Source organism: Chanodichthys erythropterus, chromosome 9 (genome assembly GCF_024489055.1).
Source record: "Chanodichthys erythropterus isolate Z2021 chromosome 9, ASM2448905v1, whole genome shotgun sequence".
Classification (NCBI taxonomy): domain Eukaryota; kingdom Metazoa; phylum Chordata; class Actinopteri; order Cypriniformes; family Xenocyprididae; genus Chanodichthys; species Chanodichthys erythropterus.
This window is the reverse complement of record NC_090229.1, coordinates 14,701,919-14,722,410: the sequence shown is the minus strand read 5'-3', so window position 1 is coordinate 14,722,410 and position 20,492 is coordinate 14,701,919. Positions and strand designations below refer to the sequence as shown.

Below are 20,492 nucleotides of genomic sequence, written 5' to 3'. Positions count from 1 at the left end.
CGGATTTTGATGCCAACATTTTTTTTTTCTTCCTCATTTGGAAGGTTCCTCTGCTCTGTATTCCAACATCCTTCTTCTTTCCTTTCCCAGATGCTTCATTCTCAGACGATCTGGCCAGCGATGGAGACATGTCGAGGATGAGCGAGAGGAGTATGAGCGAACCGGCGGTTAAGAGAGAGAGAATTGAGATCAGTCACTCCCTGCAGGAGATCTAAGAGCAGAGCGTCAGCCTCACCCCAGACCCAGCCGGACCACCACATTTTTATGTGTGTGTGTGTGTGTGTGTGTACAGACGGCTGCCGGTGGCGAAGCTAACGCTTAGCCGTGAGGTTTTCTTTATCTTGAGGGTACGTAGGTCTGTTTAGGGTCAGTGTCTCTCTCTCACTCTCTCCCTCTCTCGCCTTTAGGTTTTCTGCGACTGTGAATCAAGAACGTGCTGGTTTTGTGATGTGTTATTTCATGTGCCATAGTCTTTCAGTGCCTTAGATGAGAAAAGAAACACTAGAGCAGAACTGTCTCTCTCTTTCTCTTTGACTTTCTCTCGTTCTGTCGTTTCCTCGGCTGTGCCTCTAACCGCAGAATGAATGTATCGTCTCAGAACCTCAGATGTGTCTAAAGCACCTTTTAAAGATGGTCACATTTTTAGACTTTCTGCCTCGGCCGTTTCCTCGCGGTTCCTCAGGCGTAGATGCAACCTGCTGACCCCAAAGCCGCCCGTTCAGCTGCATCGCAGCGTCGACCCAAACCTGCTGCACATGCAAAGCCTTTCCACATCGAAACGGATGGAGAACGCTCCATTCCAGCCGTTTTGTAAATAAACCCCTGGCCATATGAGATGCCTAGTCTATACCTCAACAGTTTTTAGTTCTAATGAGTTAACTTTTAATAATACGTTTTATAAAAATCACTATAAAAGAGATTATTCGACTGTTTGTTCCAATCGGTTGCCCTGAAAGCACCCCATTCTCGTTCGAAAGCTTCAGGATGTACATACGCCTACTGTGTTGATGGTTACTGCTCTGTTCTGGATCAACCCGAGCAGAGCAGTTTCCACCAAAAATGGTTTGTGAAACTTTTTGGTCTAGTTTTGTAGTTATTTGATGAGTTCTTAGTTGTTTGCAGTGGTTAAAAAGAGCCTCGGTGATTTGTCGATATATTGAACGTACCTGTGCGTGAGCGTGCATCTGTACACAAGGCCTTCTGAAGTAACTGGAAGTGAGTCTGCACTCACCAGGTTATGACTAGTTGTGTGTCGTTTTTATTAAAAACGAACATGTACCTGAGTTTTTTTTTTTTTAAATTAACATAACATATTTAAGTAGATATTGTGTATATGTAATAAGCAAAAAAACGTAAACGCTACGTTAATAGCTAAAAACGTCTATAAAACGCCACATCTCACTAAGCCTTTTCTAGAAGACGTAGAAAACCCAAAAATAGACACGTCTAGTAACAGAATATGCAGATTCTTACAGATACGCCTCGTTACCTGGTGCTGTACATCTGATGTTTTAGTTTTCACGCTTTTAATGGAAACTATGTGCCCATTTAGCTGACGTAAAGCTGGAAACATTTTCAGGAGATTTATTATTTTCAGGATACATAATCTGTTTTTGAAGATTTTGTGCTGAACCCGGTTGGGATCTTTTCCGGTGCCTGGTAGCGGCCCGTAACGGGCACCCTACATGTCCCTCTCTGCTATTTACAAAGATGACCTTCATTTCTACTAGCTGTTTTGTGTTTGTTTCTGAGAAGTGATTGGCGGATGTTTTCTCACTGTGGTTGGTTGTGAGTGTCAGGCTCTGTACTTTAACGCCTGTCATGGTTCTTTGCCTGTTGTGTGCTTTTGGGAAGATTATTTTTCTTTTTGTAATGCTGTTTTAAAGCTTCTGGCTGAGGATTATTTTTATGGAGGTAGCTGCAATTCTTCTCACTACTATATTGATACCTTATTTTTGTGTCTTTAAAATATCTTTATTTAGCCTCAACTGCTTAGTTCAACTGTATTTTGTACTGGTAAAAAGTGTAATAAATTTGTGTAAACCACTTTTGTCTCAGACCAACTGCTTGCTTTGTAATGAACTCCCTAAAGGGTTAGTTTACCCAAAAATGAAATTTCCATCATTAATTACTCACTCTCATGTCGTTCCACACCCATAAGACCAGTTCATCTTCAGAATACAAATTAAGATATTTTTGATAAAATCTGTGTTTTTTTTTTATCCCCCATAGAAAGCAATGTAATTACCACATTCAAGGTCCAGAAAAGTAATAAAAACAGTTAAAATCAACGTGACTACAGTGGTTCAACCTTAAACAGCATAATCTTGTCTCTTCATAACATTGTCCAATATTGATCCGCCGTTCTGGCTTAAAACCTGGAAGCACTAAATGTAAACAGAATAGGAGAATGACACAGAAGAGAGGATATTGTTGAACAAAGTTATTTTTGTTTTTGTGCACAAAGTATTCTCGTCATCAAGGTTGAACCACTTTAGTCATGTTGACTATTTTAACCTTGAATGTGGTTATTTCGTTGCTTTCAATGGGGGATAACAAAGATTTCATCAAAAATATCTTAGTGTTCCGAAGATGAACGAAGGTCTTACAGGTGTGGAATGACATGAGGGTGAGTAATTAATGACAGAATTTTCATTTTTTGGTGTAATAACCCTTTAAAGTTAAAAAAGAAAGAAAAAGAAAAAAATCACAAATAGACTTGATTTTATAGTAAATCTTTGTTCTTTTTCTCAACATAAGACAATTTTTTTTCAATAAATGTCAGAATTTTTATATCCATTATACATGTTCATACTTACTCGTTCACAAATTTGCACTAAAAATGAAAAGAAATGTACATCCAGTTCTTCAAACTTGAAATATATGTGTGGTTTGCGCACTGAACAAACAATTCTATACAGATAAAAGTAGAGTCTGGTTGTGGTCCCTAGTCCTAGTGCATACTTATTCTAGAGCAATGCATTATGGGTATTATGTATTTCCCACACATCACACTCTATATACAATATGCTCTCTTCGGATCAGGCCTGTAGCACATGGACAGTTCCACCAGCCCAGGTTAAAAAAAGTGCAAACGTTGTGCCTCTGTGGTACTGGAGCAGCACCATCACCTCTCACAAAGAACAGCCAGCCATATATTTTCCTGTAAAACGATACAGAGGAACATTATTCCTACATTTGACAACAAATGCATTATGCTGTTATATTTATACCTTGACTTGTTGTTTAAAGAAAACTGCAAAAAAAAAACCTAATAATTAGTAACCAAACATCATTTAAACTCACTTGAGAAGCACAGTGAACTTGTTTTCAGAGATTATACCTTGAGTATCATCCTTTACATTAAAAAGCACAAGGGATTGTTCAAGTTTTAAAGTTTTGCAAAAAAGGGATGGTTAGATGTGGTGAACATCAAGATAAATGGTCATGTTTCAAAAATGGGTCAAATGGATCTTCTGACTGACAAATTTATGCATCTTACATTTAAATGGTTATGCTTTCGCTGGGAATTGAACCCATAACCATGGTGTTGCTAGCATCATGTTTTATTGTTTGAGCTACAGGGAAATGTTTTGCATGTAGGTTTCACCATAAAAGACATTTTAGAAATGCTCAGCTTGTAAATGAGAAGTGTGGTATGGTACCAAGCAATTGGTTAAAATATATATATATATATATATATATATATATATATATATATATATATATATATATATATATATATATATATATATATAATATATTGTTACACACTTAAGAGTTAGGGAGGGATCTGAGCAATATCTATGAACTAAAAAAATAATATAGACTTCATATAGAGGGCTGTTTTGAATTGGACAAAAGCAGCCCCCTAGAGATCACCCAAAACAACCAGCAAACACATGGCAACAAGATATCCTACTGAATAAACATTTGTGAACTGAAAGGAGCTGCTTATGAGGGACAAAAAGTAGGTCTGGCTCCCACCTGTGGCAAACCTCTTCTTCACCAGGGACATACGGTACCGGCTGCCCACCAGCTCCACGTCCATGCCTGACAAAGAAGCCCCCGATCCCACAAACTGCACAGCCAGGCTCGGGGGAGGCCCGCGGGGAACCTCCAGGCACTGCCAACTGGCGCACAATGTGCCAGACCCTGAGACCCATAAACACACACACAAGAGTCAGCAGCTGCTCTTGGGTATACATCACAGACCTTGATAAGATATGTGCAAGAGCCTTTACGAATAAAAGATCATCTTAAAATATCCTAACGGTGCCCATATTTTAATAAACATGCAGTTGCTTCCAAAATGTTCACAACCCTCCCCTGATGCTCAGTCGGCCTGCATCTGATCTTAAGTATTCATAAGTTTGTTTCTTGGCCTCTTGCTCTGAACAGCCTCTTTTCCGCCCACTTCCACTGAAAACATCTTGTGTCAGTACAGCACTTTAAACTCCGCTTAGATGTACCAACGCTAAACTATATATAGTGTTTTTTTCTTCAAAGAAATCAATATTTTTTAGATATTCTTTAGTAGTTCCATTTTATATGTCTGATATTATTTATTATGTTTAAATAATGACATTTTCATTTTAGAAGTTTCATTTTAAAACTTTTTACTGACATGTACGTTATTCAAACCCACATGCTTTTTTTTTTTTTTTTGCATAACTTAAAAGGAGAAATTTTAAATAATCCCTGTCTTCCATATAATGCCAGAACATAATGACCAGTTTGCTTCAAGAAGGTCCTAAAAGCACCAAAACTTATCAAAACCTAATCATTATTCACTCTAAAATCAAATGATTCCATTATAACTCGGTATGCTGCTGTTAAATCAAATATGGCACAGGTTGGACTTCATGATGTCAAACAAGAACCAAAAGCATTTGTTGTTATAGATGTTGCATAAATGGTTTGTCTTGGGAGTAAATGAGGACTTAAATTTAGGTCTGTTTGTCACAAACACACAGTATATGGCTTATGAAGACTTGGTTATTGTTCTTGTTAACTAAAACTACTAAAATTTACTAAAAAGTGTTCAGTAATTGAAATAAAGCTGAAATTAAATTAAATTTAAAAACTAGGAAATGGTGCTATGACATCTTGCTGAAATAGATTAGCTGAAGATGAACTAAAATTACTAAAACTGAAATAAAAATAAATTACAGCTTATATATATATATATATATATATATATATATATATATATATATATATATAAAAAAATGACAAAAGTAGATTTTCTAAAATGTAAAATATCAACATTTAATTCAAAATCTTAAAAAATATTATTATAGTATGATATATATATATATATATATATAACACTAAAATAACACTGCATAAGAGCACTTTGACAGTCATTTGTCACTATCAAAAGAATGGCATGGAAAAATAATGCTATTCAGGTTTAGATTGACATGAGGGTGAGAGAGTAATAACAACATTTTCTTCCTTTAACTCTTTCCCCACCATTGACAGAATTATTATGACAGCGCTTCCCTGCCAGTTTTTCTGGCAATCCATGTTTTCACTGTTATACGGTAGGGGGCACTATTATGCATCTTCTGAAAGAGTTTACAGAGTCTCCGGATCAAAACACAGGTGAAGAAGAAGCAGAAACAAGCAATAGAAGTATTGCTGATGCACATGTAAACTGACACGATCATCAAACATTAAACAGCATATAATCAAACTTTAACTTAACAGAATAAATGCTGATTCCAGGAAGAGCTATAGGACTGTGCAAGATTTGGGGGTGTTGATGGACTTGAATTACTTCATATATGTTTTGATCATAGTTTTGAATCCAATCAGGGCAAAGTCTTCGACAACAACACGGTTTTCTCAACTTTTTGTTCAAAGTGTTGCTTTTTATGAAACTTAAGCACGTTCAAGTGTTGATTAAAAAAAAGAATGCATGAAGCTAGAATAAAATGTTTAAAAGCAGAGGCTCTGTTCTGTCTTTTAATATATTGTATATTCAGATATTCACACAACAAAATATTCTGGGGTCCATTAAAGTTTTGTGAAAATGATCAAAAATGCTGGTGCTGCCTAGCAACTTTTTTCAAAAAACGATGGAGGGGAAAGCGTTAAATATGAATGAGGAATGAGTGACAGAAAAGAAAGGGTAGTATAAACAGGTGGTGGCAGAAGTGACCTTTGCTGTGATTTGTCGGGGAGACGTTGGGCAATTTCCATAGGAGTCGTCTTTCCTCTGCATTCCTGTGAAACAGAACAGGTCAGTAACACAGTTCTCTTCATCTATCACTTCTTTCATCACATATTCAGTTCATTTTCTCTTTAATTAATGTAACTCATCTCACCATGATGCGGGCGGCTGGCACTGCAGGTCTGTGGCCGTGTGATCGAGGGGCAGCAGCACTTGTACGGAGGTCAGCTGGGTGGCGGGGGCAGTTGCGGGGCAGCAGTGGTAATCCAGAGAAACACGGGTCACTGTGCCACTGCGCTGACATTCGGCGGACAACAGGAGGGGAGCACGGCCCGGATCCTGAGATGACACCTAGGAGAGAGTTCATTCAAAAAAAGCTCACATTTACATTTCAAGTAGTTTCATGACAGTTTATAAATATTTGAACCTGTTAACCTCTAAAGGAATATTCCGGGTTCAATGCAAGTTAAGCAGAGTCGACAGAGTTTGTTGCATAATGTTGATTAACAATTATTTAGACTTGCCCATTTTCTTTTAAGGTTCAAATCAAGGTTCATTTATGGAAGTGCAAATTAATGAAATTTAATAGGGCCAATTTTGGAATGTGAAGCTTATAATTTTATAAAAACACAAACTGTTTATATAACACTTTTACACTTTGGGATTGGTAAGATGATTTAGAAACTCTCCTCATCAAGGATTTATTTATTTGATTAAAAATACAGTAAAAACAGTAATATTGTGAAATATTATTACAATTTAAAACAACTATTTTCTATTTAAATATATTTTAAAATGTAATTTATTCCTGTGATGGCAAAGCTGAATTTTTAGCATCATGAGTGTCACATGATCTTACAAAAATTATTCTAATATGCTGATGCTCACGAAACATTTTTTATTATTATAAATTTTGAAAAAAGCTGCAGCTTAATATTTTTGTGGAAACTGTGATACATTTTTTTCAGGATTCTTTGAGGTATAGTACAGAAGAGGATTAGGGCCAAGCAATAATAAAAAAATAAAACCATCTCGAGATTAAAGTTGTTAAATTTCGAGAAAAAAGTCAAGATAAAATGTTGAGAATAAAGTCATTAAATTAACAAATTTATTCTCAAAATTTAACGAATTTGTTCTCGTAATTTAATAACTTTATTCTCAACATTTTATCTCAACTTTTTTCTCGAAATTTAAGGAGTATTTTCTCGAAATTTAACAACTTTAATCTCAAGATGGTTTTATTTTTTTATTATTATTGCTTGGCCCTAATCCTCTTCTGTAGCATAGAAAGTTCAAAAGAACAGCATTTATTTGATTTTTTTTTGTAATAATGTATAAGTCTGTCACTTTTGATTAATTTACTGCATCTTTGCTAAATAAAACTATTTATTTCTTACAAAAAAAATCGTACTGACCCCAAACTTTTGAACAGTACTGTACATTAATACTTCTGTTAAAACGTTTATATTATTCAAGCTGTAAAGCTGTTTAAAACACTGTTGAATTATGACACAAATGTTGACGATTGAGCTTATAGGGTTAATTCTGTCATTTATTACTCACCCTCATGCCGTTCCACACCCGTAAGACCTTCCTAAATCTTCGGAACACAAATTAAGTGTTTTTGTTAAAGCCTGATGACTCAGTGAGGCCTGCATAGCCAGCAATGACATTTCCTCTCTCAAGATCCATAAATGTACTAAAAATATATTTATATCAGTTCATGTGAGTACAGTGGTTCAATATTAATAATATTATAAAGCGACGAGAATATTTTTGGTGCGCCAAAAAAAACAAAATAACGACTTATTTAGTGATGGCCGATTTCAAAACACTGCTTCAGGAAGATTCGGAGCACAAATTAATCAGTGTGTCAAATCTGCTGTTCGGAGCGCCAAAGTCACGTAATTTCAGCCGTTGGCAGTTTGACACGTGATCTGAATCATGATTCGACACACAGATTCACAATGCTCCGATGCTTCATGAAGCAGTTTTGAAATCGGCCATCACTAAATAAGTTGTTATTTTGTTTTTTTTGGCGCTCCAAAAATATTATCGTCGCTTTATAATATTAATATTGAACCACTGTACTCACATGAACTGATTTAAATATGTTTTTAGTACCTTTATGGATCTTGAGAGAGGAAGTGTCCATTGCTCCCTATGGAGGCCTCACGAAGCCATCGGATTTCAACTAAATGTCTTAATTTGTGTTCTGAAGATTAACGAAGGTTTTACAGGTGTGGAATGGCTAAGTAATAAATGACAGAATTTTCATTTTTGGGTGAACTAACCCTTTAACTTGTAATAAACGTGAAATATTCCTTTAGGCTTCATTGAAGTAGACCATACTGTAACTCAGGCACTCATTAGGTTTGTGAGGACTGACCTGGTATTTTAGCAGAGCCACATTGTAATAGGAGGCCTGTGGGTTGAGCTCCGCCTCTCTCTGCAGGTGGAGTGTTAAGGCCGGCATGTTGAACCAGAAATCCTTGGTGTCCGGGTCACTCTGTGACGGGTCGCTGCAGGTACAAAGACCACAGATGCTGTCCACAGAGCTTGTCTTGAACCCAGAACAAGCCAGTTGTTAGTGTGTCAGGACATCATACCTGTAGAGTAACTTCTGGTTGGGTAAGAAGTGGTCCACTCGAGAGATGTTCACCAATCGGAAGCTTAAAACTGGTGCGTTGGGGTTGGCGGTGAAAATGCGGATGATGCCAGCAGGAAACGACATAGTGAGGTCGCCGGTGATCTTAACAAGACAGCTGAAACCCAAACACACACAAATGGTTGGACAGCAAATCACTTTACGTTGGAGCTACAGTGTGATAAAAGGTTTTGTCCTCCAGATGGGGTGAAAGAACCTCAGACGGACCGGTTGTGTTCTCCTCCTTTGAAGTAGGCATTGATGTACTCCGTGATGGCTGTGGCAACAGGCCAAGACTCCTGGGTACTCAGAGAAATGGGACTGGGTCCTCGTGACAAACCTGCAGGGTGACATTACACAATTTGATAACTTCATCTGCCTCTGTTGGTCGCCGGATTTTGCTGGATGGTGGATAAATAAATTGATCAGCAATTGAATACCAATTAGGATTTGGGAGATGCTTCTCTGTATTAGACACGCCTGTATGTAGGTTGTTTTAAAGTGATGGGGACAAAATCAGCCATGAGGACATTTCCTGACTGTCCCCAGTGTTAATGTGTATATGCCTACATTAGATTAGCATAATGAAATTACAGCAAAGCTCTTGAGGTTGTTTCTCAGTGTAATATATGAGTTTTGTGATAATGCGGATGTTTAGGGAAATAGGAATGTGCCTCGGGTCACCTCGGGCTGGGCTGGGAACGCGGTTCTGCATCCCCCATTCGCTGGGGCTGGAGGAGGATGAGGAGGTGAGGGGAGGGCTGGGATCAGGCAGAGGAGACGAGCACAGAGACCTAGACTGAGACACACCACAGAAAATGCCAAAGATTCAAAGTTTTGAATAGAGAATTTGTGGCACTTTCGACAGTATGCTATAGTGTGAAATGCTATACTAAAAATATATCTTATTATAATTTATACAATGTTTTATTTTGTCAATATTTATGTTTTTTACAGTTATACATGCCATTTTTTTGCTCATATTTAATGGTTAGTTCACCCAAAAATGAAAATTCATCCAAACATGACGACTTTCGTTCATCACTCAAATGAAGATATTTTAATAAAATCTGAGAGATTTCTATCCCTCCATTGACAGCTGCACAACTACCACTTTGACGCTTCAAAAGGTTCATAAAGTGATGTTAAAACTAATCCATATGAATTGAGTGGTTTAGTCCAAATTTTCTGAAGAGACACGATCACTTTATACGATGAACAGATTTCATTTAGGCTTTTATTCACATATAAACATTAATCAACTCACATCAGTTGTGGTAAACGGAAGCTCAAGAATGTTTGCTTGATATGCGAGAACCAATGAGGTTCATTCTTGTGTTTCACAACACGTTTGAGCTTCCGCAAGAACCAAAACGTTTTTTCAAGCAAGTACGGTTGAGCTTCTGTTTATGTGCACTGATTAATGTTTATATGTAAATGAAAGTCTAAACTCAATCTGTTCATTATATAAATTTAGACTAAACCACTCAATTTATAAGGATGAGTGTGAGTAAAGGATGATAGAATTTTCATTTTTGGGTGAACCCTTTAATTGGCAGACTACATGGTATATTTATTTTTAATTTTAAAATCCATTTTTCACACCACAGGATTTAAATGAACAGATAAAAAAAAGCAAAATAAAATAAATAAATAAACAAATAAACACAAATTATACAAAATGGTAAAAAAGAAAAAAGAAAAAAAGAAGACCTGACTAAAAATATACAGTTCCCGTTTCCATAAATTTTAAACTAAAATACTGATGTTGAAAAAAGTTTATGTCAATGTTAACTGTCAGCTCCCCATTTTATATTAAGTGTTTTTGGGTTACCAGAGGCTTGTTTCTCTGTCCTGTAATATTATTTGTTACCTCTCGGTATAAAGCAATTAAAAGCTTGAAGTGGAATCTCAGTAGTGGTGTTAATTTAGAGCTGAAGTCAAGGGAGCAATCTGAAGGACCACATGAGAGAAACCGCATCTCATAAAACAAGAGAAAAACCAAAGAGGCTGCAGGAGAGCCCTATTAAGGGATTTGTTTATATGGTTTTAAAGAAGCTTAAGTGTTCTGGCTGGATAGATGGTGTAATGAGGTCTGTGGAACATTTACCCGCTCACAGCCACTGAGTCTGCCCGAGGAGCGCTTGGACCGAACCGACCGAGGGGGAGCCAAAGCCAGACGCTCACTGCTGTCCTGCCTGAAACCATGCTGGGAGACTGAAAGAGAGAGAGTGAGAGAGGGAAAAATGGATATTCTGTCATTATTTACTCACCCTCATGTCATTCCAACCCCATATGACTTTATTCCATGGATGAAATGGTTTTGGAATTTTGAATAATACCCTGGCATTTTTTTCAATCACAAAAGTGGTCCATCAACATGTGTGCTATATTCCAACTCAAAGGATTAGTTCACTTTCAAATGAAAATTACCCCAAGCTTTACTCACCCTCAAACCATCGTAGGTGTATATGACTTTCTTCTTTCTGATGAACACAATCGGAGATATATTAATAAATATCCTGACACATTCGAGCTTTATAATGGCAGTGAGCGGTATCAACGAGTTTGAAGTTTAAGAAAGTGCATCCATCCATTATAAACGTACTCCAGAGGGCTTCAGAGGGCTAAAAAAGGCCTTCTGAAGTGAAGTGATGCATTTGTGTAAAAAATATCCACATTTAACAGTTATAAAGTAAAATATCTAGCTTCCGCCAGACTGCCTTCCATATTCAAGTTACAAAAAAAATGGAACTGGCGTCAAATTAGTTAAGCTTTTTCCGTAAGTTGAACAGGGGAGGTGTAGTACGTAGCGTTTTGAACTGCGAGAGGCATTGAACTTTCGTCCTAAGTAGAATACGGAAGGCGGTCTGGCGGTAGCTAGATATTTATAAAAGCTTGGATGCGCCAGGTCAGGATATTTATTAATATATCTCCGATTGTGTTCATCAGAAAGAAGAAAGTCATATACACCTAGGATGGCTTGAGGGAGAGTAAATCTGAGGGTGAGTAAATCATACAAAATCTTTGTGTCCGGAACATACAGAAATTTCACTGAAAATCTGAAAAACTGCTCTAAATGATTCTTTCATCAATCAGATTCTCAAATTCTTCATGTTTCTTGAGAACCAAATCAGCATATTAGAATGATTTCTGAAGGATCATGTGACACTGAAGACTGAAGTAATGATGCTGAAAATTTAGCTTTGCCATCAGGAATAAACAACATTATTTCACAATATTTCTGTGTTTTCTGTATTTTTGTTTAAATAAATGCAGCCTTTGTGAACATACACTTAAAAAAAAATCTTAATTAACCCCACACTTTTGAACGCTAATGTAAATTCATATTATACAATGGATCCAAAAAAGAGACTTTTGAGACACTTAAGTGACTGAATATCATTGCATTGACTAGATAGTCTGATTGATCTGCAATCAAATGCTGCAGAACTAACTTCACATTTCTTAGATATTTTGCAATGATCTAGCTTCCATATTAACTATGTATGCGTTTCCCCAATGTCTGACAACCAGAAAGAGTTTTTGTCTCTATTTGCTGTCTCTATTTTGAGCAATTTATTTATAGTTTTATAATTTGAAACCTAAAAAGCTTCTTTTTGAGAAATGTTTGCTTGAAAAGAGTGCTTGTGCTGCAGTTCTTTATAATAAGTGCCACTTTTTAAATGAGGGATAATTGTTTATAGACGTTTTGGGGCCATTGTATATTACCATTATATTATACACTTTGCTCCCTAAATATCAGTATCTCCATCATCAGCCATTAAAATACCATATCAGTCATTCACTAATCTATAATACCTGGTTGTGTGTTAATATCCAGAAAGTTCTGATCCTTGTCTGTAGAGAAGCAGAGGTCCTCCTGCGGCCCAGAATGCCGTGTGAGTGGCGGCCCGTTCCTGCGAGGCTCGTCGTTAAATGATCTCTGTTTTCTGGTCGACTCTTGCGTGACAGTGTTATTCGTAGTGCCCTCACTGAAGGGGTTATGCACCGAGTTCCAATGCACCAGCTCTTTCTTCGGCTGAGAAGTGGGGGCGGGGTTTGGACTGGGTGTCGGCCTATTACTACCAGCTCTGCCTTGTGCAGCAGCCTGCGCCGCAAGTGCTGATTGGTGCGTTGGACTGCCTATCATAGTGATAGCGAAAGGATCATCTGGGGACTCCGGAGGTGGGACGCTACGATCTCTTTTCCTGTCTCGTTCCTTGCGGGAGGAGGATGGGGGAGGGAGGGTTTTAGTGTCATTCAGGGAGACGGAAAAGGGATCGGTGCGGGCTTCCACAGCCCTGCTATCCCTGGTGGGCCGAGGGGGAGGCGGGGCCCAGGCATCAGGTGGAGGCAGGTTGTCCTTGGGGGCGGAGCGTTCAAACGCAGCTAGGAAGGGGTCTTCTGGAGGGATGTGTTTACAGCTCCACACGGAGGGCTCCAGTTCTGAAGAGGCCAGGCTGTGGGAGAAGGCCGGGAAGCTGAAGGTGGTGGGCTCGATGTCAGGTGGGGCACGTGGGGAACGTAGATTGGAAGGCCAGGCATTGGTGGAGTCGTCCTGTGGGAGAGGAGACCGACCGGGCGAGGGGTCGCGGAATGCGGCCAGGAATGGGTCGGACGATCGGCTCAAGTTTACGGAGTCTTTAGATTGAGTTTGAATAGACGGCCAGGCTGCCCAACCATTGGGTTCGGGGGACACTCCGAGGGGCTGATGGGAAGGCGAATCCAGTCCAGAATCCTCCACATTCTCAGGAGAGGATGAATCAGAAGAGAATGCTGCATCTGTCAAACATGGAGAAAAGTCTATTACTGATCAGAAAGGGAATTTCTTAAAAAAGCAACAGATAAGGTTGATTGCAGAAACATAATTCCCATTCCACTTTTGTCCATAATCAACTATTTCATGCTTTAATGCCTACACAAGCAGTTCTGCTAAAGCGAGTCAATTAATTCTTAGAATATGGTAATGCACACTTTGGCACACATTAGGCTAGTTTAAAGCTTTTAATTCTCCGTTTTTTAAAAAGCTGTAAGAGAATAGCTCGTCCAGTCAATTCTCATCTATCACGGTAATGAGGCCGGGGGTGGTGTGCTGCTGGAGCTGGAGATTTACATTTAGATGCAGCAAAGGCGTTCTGGAGCTGCTCTCTGCCAGCAAAGCTGTGGGATTTAAAGGCCGACTCCAGGGGAGGTCCAAACAGAGCGTCCGAACCAGATGCTGTGGAACTCAACCTGCAGAGACGAGAGGAAGAGAAATTCATTGGTAAAGAATTGAATGTAGGAGAAACTAAGGTCATTTCGATGCAAAAAGAGAATCTTTAAATTATTGAAATAATATCAATGATATAAAAATGTTGGGGTCAAGAAATGAATACTTTTATTGAGAAAGAATGCATTAAATTGTTCAAATGTGACAGTAAAGACTTGATGTTACAAAAGATTTCAATCTCAAATAAATGCTGTTTCTTTGAACTTTCATCAAAGAATTCTGAACAATTCACCTTCAAATCTGAATTTTTGCATATTAAAGCATTGAGTTATTAATTATGCTGTGTGGGAAATCTCCCTGTACCTGCTGTGATCTGGGCTGGACGTGGATCTACGCAGAACCTCCTCTTCTCCCTCTGTACAACAACAAAACATTACTGAGCAATATAACAGTATCATAAAATCATAAAGTTAAGTAAGGCATCATATAAATTATGCTTTTATCCAAAGTGACTTACAGTACACATATTATAGGGAGTTTCCCTGAAGAAATATTAGGTTAAGTGCTTTTCTCAGTCACATTGGTGATAGTTCATGGATCATCCCTTTTTGGATCAATGTTTTAGTAGCCAGTCTAGACCTTTAACCATTACACCACACCCATAAAACATAAAGTGCAGCACATAACAGTACAGTGCAATATTACTAAATAAAAATATATACACATTTTTCATCATAAAATTATTCAAACCACACACTATCAAAATAGTACCATTCCTCTACATGACTAATCTTTGCAAATAAGTTTGAGTAATAGCCAGCCTGGGAGAAAGACAGCCTAATACCTTTTTCTTCAAACCACACACCCAATTGTTTCCACTTTTACTATTATTGTCAAAACCCATGATACAAAAATAGAGCTCATTGTGAGGCTGTAATTACAGCAATTCAGCTGACCTGAGATCAGTCTGTCAATATAAGGCAATAATGACAGTGCTGTTATGATGCATGACGCTGATCTCAGGTCAGCTGGATTGCAGATTGCTGTGATTAAGGTGTCAGTTTGAGCTGTTTGTGGGATAACGACATCTATTAATGTGGACAGAGGAGGAGGTGGGACATTCTGTTTGTGTCATTGTGGCCATTTGAGATGGCTGGCTGAATTCACAGGAACAGTCACAGGAACAATGCAATAAAAAAAAAATTAATTATCATAACTCTAGCTGTAAGAGTACAGAAGTGGACATCTGCAGAGTGTGACCTACCTCTCTGAGGAACACTTTCCCCTTCCCCTTCAGATCGACCTGCTGAACTGGAGTTTCCTGTAACGGAGGAAAAATGTATATTAACAACACTAACATATTGTCTGACACAATATTGTCTGAGATATACAGAGAAATACAAATGAACTTACGTGAGAGCTGCTTCTTTACTGACACCTACAGGATGGGATGAATGAAGTGTCATTACTACTATTTAGTCAATGTTTTGCACCATATTTTTCAAAGACATCTTAAAAATGAGTGTGAATAATGTCAAGATGCCCTTTTTTTTAGGTTTCGCTATGAAGATATTTTCCAAAACAAATATATATATATATATATATATATATATATATATATATATATATATATATATATATATATATATATATATATATATATATATATATATATATATATATATATATCTGTGATGCAAAGCTGAATTTTCAACATCATTACTCCAGTCTTCAGTGTCACATGATCCTTCAGAAATCATTGTAATATACTGATTTATTATCAATGTTGGAAAAGTTGTGCTGCTTAATGTTATTTTATAACCTGTGATACTTTTTCAGGATTCTTTGATAAATACAAAGTTAAAAAATATCAGCATTTATTTAAAATAGAAATCTTTTGTAACAATATACACTACTGTTCAAAAATTTGGGGTCAGTAATTTTTTTTCTTTCTTTTTTTGAAAGAAATTAATACTTTTATTCAGCACGGATGTGTTAAATTGATAGAAAGTGATAGTAAAGATTTATATTTTGAATAAATGCTGTTCTTTTTAACCTTTTATTCATCAATGAATCCTGAAAAAAGTATCACAGGTTCCAAAAAAATATTAAGCAACACAACTGTTTTCAACATTGATAATAACTGAGTATCAAATCAGCATATTAGATTAGATTGCTGAAGGATCATGTGACACTGAAGACTGGAGTAATGATGCTGAAAATTCAGCTTTGCATAACAGAAATTAATTATATTTTAAAGTATATTAAAATAGAAAACCCTAATTTTAAATTGTAATAATATTTCCAGTATTACTGTTTTTTCTGTATTTATTATGAAATAAATGCAGCCTTAATGAGCATAAGAGATTTAGTTTAAAAACTTTAAAAATAGTAATGTTTCCAAACTTTTGACTGTAGTGTATAATATATATATATATATATATATATCAGTCTAATTTCCGCTATCAAACATTAAATACTACCCATTTCTTACCGCTCTGTTAGGGGGCAGGGTTAACGCCCCCACTGTGGCCTTCAGCTCCAGTTCATTGGCTGCCGAGTTGCTACGGTTACTGCTGGCAACCGGTCGGATCTGGATGTGGAACTTCTTGGGTTCATCATCATCGAAATCCGAGTCGCTGGAGTAAAAATTTCCCTCCTTCTCCTCAGCAGAACAACGTAGAGAGCAATGCTGTTAAGGAGCAAACCCAGACACCATACAGAATACACATGTACTCACACACAGGTACAAAGAGGGACCAGAAAACATGTGCAAATGGTGGTACGGACACAAATAGACATGAGTGCAAATACTTACACAAACACAGCTGTTCTGAATAGTCTACAAACTGTGGTGAAGTGCACAAATAAACATCCTATTTAGGGAAACTACTGAGTTTCATATCCTTAAACATCCCTCATGATGAACATAACTTCTCAGGAATCTAAGAGTGACAATAGATCTTCATCAGAGGGTGTTTTCATTTTCAGCTATAACAAGGAAAATAAGTTTTGAAATTATTTGCTGTAGTTCTGAGGATACTTCCCAATCTTCACATATCTACAACAGAGTCCAAAAATGGGAGGCCACATTGAAAATCAGGGATTCAAAATAAAATAAATGTTATAACATCAAACGAATGAAAAATGTACTTATTAATTACTCTTTAATAAGTAAACAAGTGACACTGATCATGTATCTCTTTACACAGACAGTCAGATGTTTTTGCTTCCATTGCGGTACATGATGCTCTTTTGATCATTCTCAAATTATGCTGGATCACATGATTATCATGTTTCTTAACTTGTGAAGTCGATGCAGCTTGAGTGCTTCTGAATTTAGAGCAAAAGAGGAACAAACTGAATACTAAAACAATTTCAAATTCAAGTCAAATCAGTTCAATTGAACTGAAGCAGTCTTACTAGTGGTCTAAAACTTATGGACTCCACTTTATGTACACACACAAACACACTTCTGCACACACACACACACACACACACACTGTACACTCTCACTGCATCCACTCCTGATGGTTCATTCTGAAGGATATCATTCTGGTTGACGTCTGCACGTATGACAAAGCCCTCATCGTCCACTTCGAGGGGTGAGTTCTACACACAAGCACAAACAGACAGCACAAGCTCACAATAAGAAAACAACATTTAAAGGCACAGGACATCAGCTGACAGAGTGATGAATATATGTAACGTGTATGCACTTTATCTTGCATTCATAAACACACAAATGCTGTTCACATGAAAACAGCACCAATGCTTTAAGAGAGTAAGTTGCGGTCTGACTAAAACTGCAGTCTTACATAACAGCAACATAACATGTTTATGAAGGATCTCTGGCAGTCAGTGGGCTATCAGACATTCATTAAACACCATCAGTATTGACAAGGTTAAATATAGCTTAATGAGGTAACCAGACCATGCCAAACGCGTCACTCTCTCATACACACGGAGGTCTGTGTAGAAAAAGAGTCTTCAGTTTTCCAAACACACATGTGAACCTGCATTCAAACAGTGTACAGTCTGTGTGTGTTTGTGGAGAAGGGTTTATTTGTCCTCTGAAGTTAGCTAAATTTGACAAAACCTTGCCAAAATCAATCCTACAGCATAATGAAGTACATTAAGACAGATTCACCAACAAATGACTCTTATGAGCTGGTTGTGTTTAGTGCATAAAACATATACATCATAACCAGTGTAATTTGATTCACTAACAAATGATTCTTATGACCCAGTTCTGCTAATGAATGATTCAAAAAGACTCGCTTTGAATCAGTCTGACCTCTCCTTCACTGAATGAATCATTTAATCAACATTTAATCAACATTTGACTCACTTAACTGAATCGAATTGCAAGTTATCTTTGCGTTCAGTGATGGCCATCTCCAAATTAGTTGAAATGAAATGAAAGTGTTCATATTAAAACATGTAACTGAAGATTTGGAATGAATTATATTTCAATTATTAAAACATATATCAGCCTTTTAGAAGTCCTCACGAAAACTGCATCTATGGTCTGCGTATGCGTGTTAATAAACTAACAACTGGTTTGAGAGGAGACTTTTTCAGATGCTCTAAGAAGAGTTACAGAAGAACAGCTGGTAATACAAGACCAGTAATCTGAACCTGTTCTGTGTGTGTGTGTGTAAAATCAATATAGCAAATTGTGTGTGTGTAGGTTTGGCTATACTTGTGAAGGCCAAATGTCCTCACTTATATAGTGAAATATTATTACAGCCAAATAGTAAAGACATTTTACTGGTCCTCACTAGTTAAAAAAGCTTATAAATCAGCCCAAACTTTTTATTTAAATCTAGTATTTTGCACATGTTTCTGTGATGTGTAGGTTTATGGGTGATGTGTAGGTTTAACCTGAGCAATGGAAGTCTAAGCAATGTCCTTGTTAATATAGCAAAAACAAACGTGTGTATGTGTGTGTATTTGTGTGTTATGAGAACTCACAAGAGCATCTGCCACAGCTGAATCCCTAAAGGACAAAAGAAGTATGAAAAGTCATTCAGCATATAACAATCTAGAAGAATTGTTAACTGAAAAACTCATTTCGATCAACCACTGTTGTGAACGATTGTGGGTGTCTATGGTGGTTACAGCCTTGATCTACAACATTAAAATGTACTATGTTTCATATGAATGCATGACTCACGTTGAATCCGGTTCCTTGTCTCTCTTTCCTAAGCCGGGGATCCTGAAGGCTTTAGCACGACTCTTTTTACTGTTCTCAGATACCAGGGAGGACAAATACTCCTCAAACCCTACTGGACCTTATTCACACACATACACACAGTATTTAATGAAAGTTTGAAGCTCAGCACTACATTTTCAAAGTTTTCAAATTATAAAATTTGCAGAAGAATGATTTTTAATGCATCATTATCCAGTAAAACAGAAATGCAATATAAAAGTCAATCATTCAAATGTGCTGAATATTATATTAGACATTTCTAATTTCTTCAGGGGCAAGTTTTCAGACATAAACTCAGCCTGGTACTGGAGCATACTGCGCTATCTACTTGAAAATCCATTTTTCATCTTTGGCCACCCTTTATCTATGTCTGAGAAACCAGAAAGTTTATCTGAAATGATAGATGTGACAGATAAGTATTGTATATATCTGTGACTCACCGGGTCTCTCCTTCCCTGTTGCCTTCTGCTCTGTAAATTTCTGAATGAGGTTCTCAATGCCAATGTTCTCCACATTCTGCTTGAATTCCTCATGGACCTGAAGGTGATAGAACAAGATTTTATCAGTCAAGACCATGCTGACCAGATCAACTGTGAGTCACAGGGGTAATTCGTCTGAACAGTTTTCAGCATAATTACAGAAATCAAACAGAGAAAGTAAAATCTCAAGAGTGGTCTATGCGAGCCATACCTGCCCAACCTGTACGTGTGTGTCTTCAATAGAGTGTGAATACGCTTTGATCAGTAGTTTCATCTGTCGTAAATGAGCCTCCTCAATGTCCTGAAATTTCTGCAGATGTGGAAGGACAAATGTAAAGAGAAGCTACTTACCTCTACTGACAGTTTAAAAGTTTGAAGTTGGTAAGAAATTTTGAATGTTTTTTCTCTTATGCTCATCAAGGATACATTTATTTGATAAAAATACAGTAATATTGTGAAATAATATTACAATTTAAATAACTGTTCTACTTTAATATACTTTAAAATGTAATTTATTCCTGAGCCATTACTCCAGTCTTCAGTGTCACACGATCCTTCAGAAATCATTCTAATATGCTGATTTGGTGCTCAAAAAAACATTTATTATTATTATCAATGTTGAAAATGTTTGTGCTTAATGTTTTTTTTATGGAAACCATGATACATTTTATCAGGATTTGATGAATAGAAAGCACAAAAGAACATTTAAGCATTTTTTTTTACAGTCTTGTTTCAATATTTGACCTTTTTTTTGG

At 37.1% G+C, this 20,492-nt stretch overlaps 2 protein-coding genes across 5 annotated transcripts in view; one reads left to right on the top strand and one right to left on the bottom strand.

Moving 5' to 3' along the window:
- The window catches only part of rfx2 (regulatory factor X, 2 (influences HLA class II expression)), a 44,825-nt gene extending 42,763 nt beyond the window's left edge, over window positions 1-2,062 (top strand). For all 3 annotated transcript variants that reach the window (XM_067394692.1, XM_067394691.1, XM_067394690.1), the window contains one exon: window positions 91-2,062. In XM_067394692.1, the coding sequence (XP_067250793.1) occupies window positions 91-215 (125 nt within the window). In that variant the 3' untranslated portion in view covers window positions 216-2,062. The remainder of the gene's footprint in view (window positions 1-90) is intronic.
- Window positions 2,063-2,376: 314 nt separating this feature from the next.
- fcho1 (FCH and mu domain containing endocytic adaptor 1) overlaps window positions 2,377-20,492 on the bottom strand; it is a 49,213-nt gene continuing 31,097 nt past the window's right edge. For both annotated transcript variants that reach the window (XM_067394686.1, XM_067394687.1), the window contains exons 8-27: window positions 19,949-20,047; window positions 19,699-19,795; window positions 19,220-19,337; window positions 19,018-19,042; window positions 17,592-17,652; window positions 16,535-16,719; window positions 15,454-15,478; window positions 15,305-15,361; window positions 14,404-14,455; window positions 13,945-14,063; window positions 12,651-13,613; window positions 10,939-11,045; window positions 9,513-9,627; window positions 9,057-9,168; window positions 8,791-8,946; window positions 8,571-8,703; window positions 6,336-6,532; window positions 6,170-6,234; window positions 3,988-4,155; window positions 2,377-3,163 (exon numbers count right to left, since the gene is read on the bottom strand). In XM_067394686.1, the coding sequence (XP_067250787.1) occupies window positions 3,135-3,163; window positions 3,988-4,155; window positions 6,170-6,234; window positions 6,336-6,532; window positions 8,571-8,703; window positions 8,791-8,946; window positions 9,057-9,168; window positions 9,513-9,627; window positions 10,939-11,045; window positions 12,651-13,613; window positions 13,945-14,063; window positions 14,404-14,455; window positions 15,305-15,361; window positions 15,454-15,478; window positions 16,535-16,719; window positions 17,592-17,652; window positions 19,018-19,042; window positions 19,220-19,337; window positions 19,699-19,795; window positions 19,949-20,047 (2,883 nt within the window). In that variant the 3' untranslated portion in view covers window positions 2,377-3,134. The remainder of the gene's footprint in view (window positions 3,164-3,987; window positions 4,156-6,169; window positions 6,235-6,335; window positions 6,533-8,570; window positions 8,704-8,790; window positions 8,947-9,056; window positions 9,169-9,512; window positions 9,628-10,938; window positions 11,046-12,650; window positions 13,614-13,944; window positions 14,064-14,403; window positions 14,456-15,304; window positions 15,362-15,453; window positions 15,479-16,534; window positions 16,720-17,591; window positions 17,653-19,017; window positions 19,043-19,219; window positions 19,338-19,698; window positions 19,796-19,948; window positions 20,048-20,492) is intronic.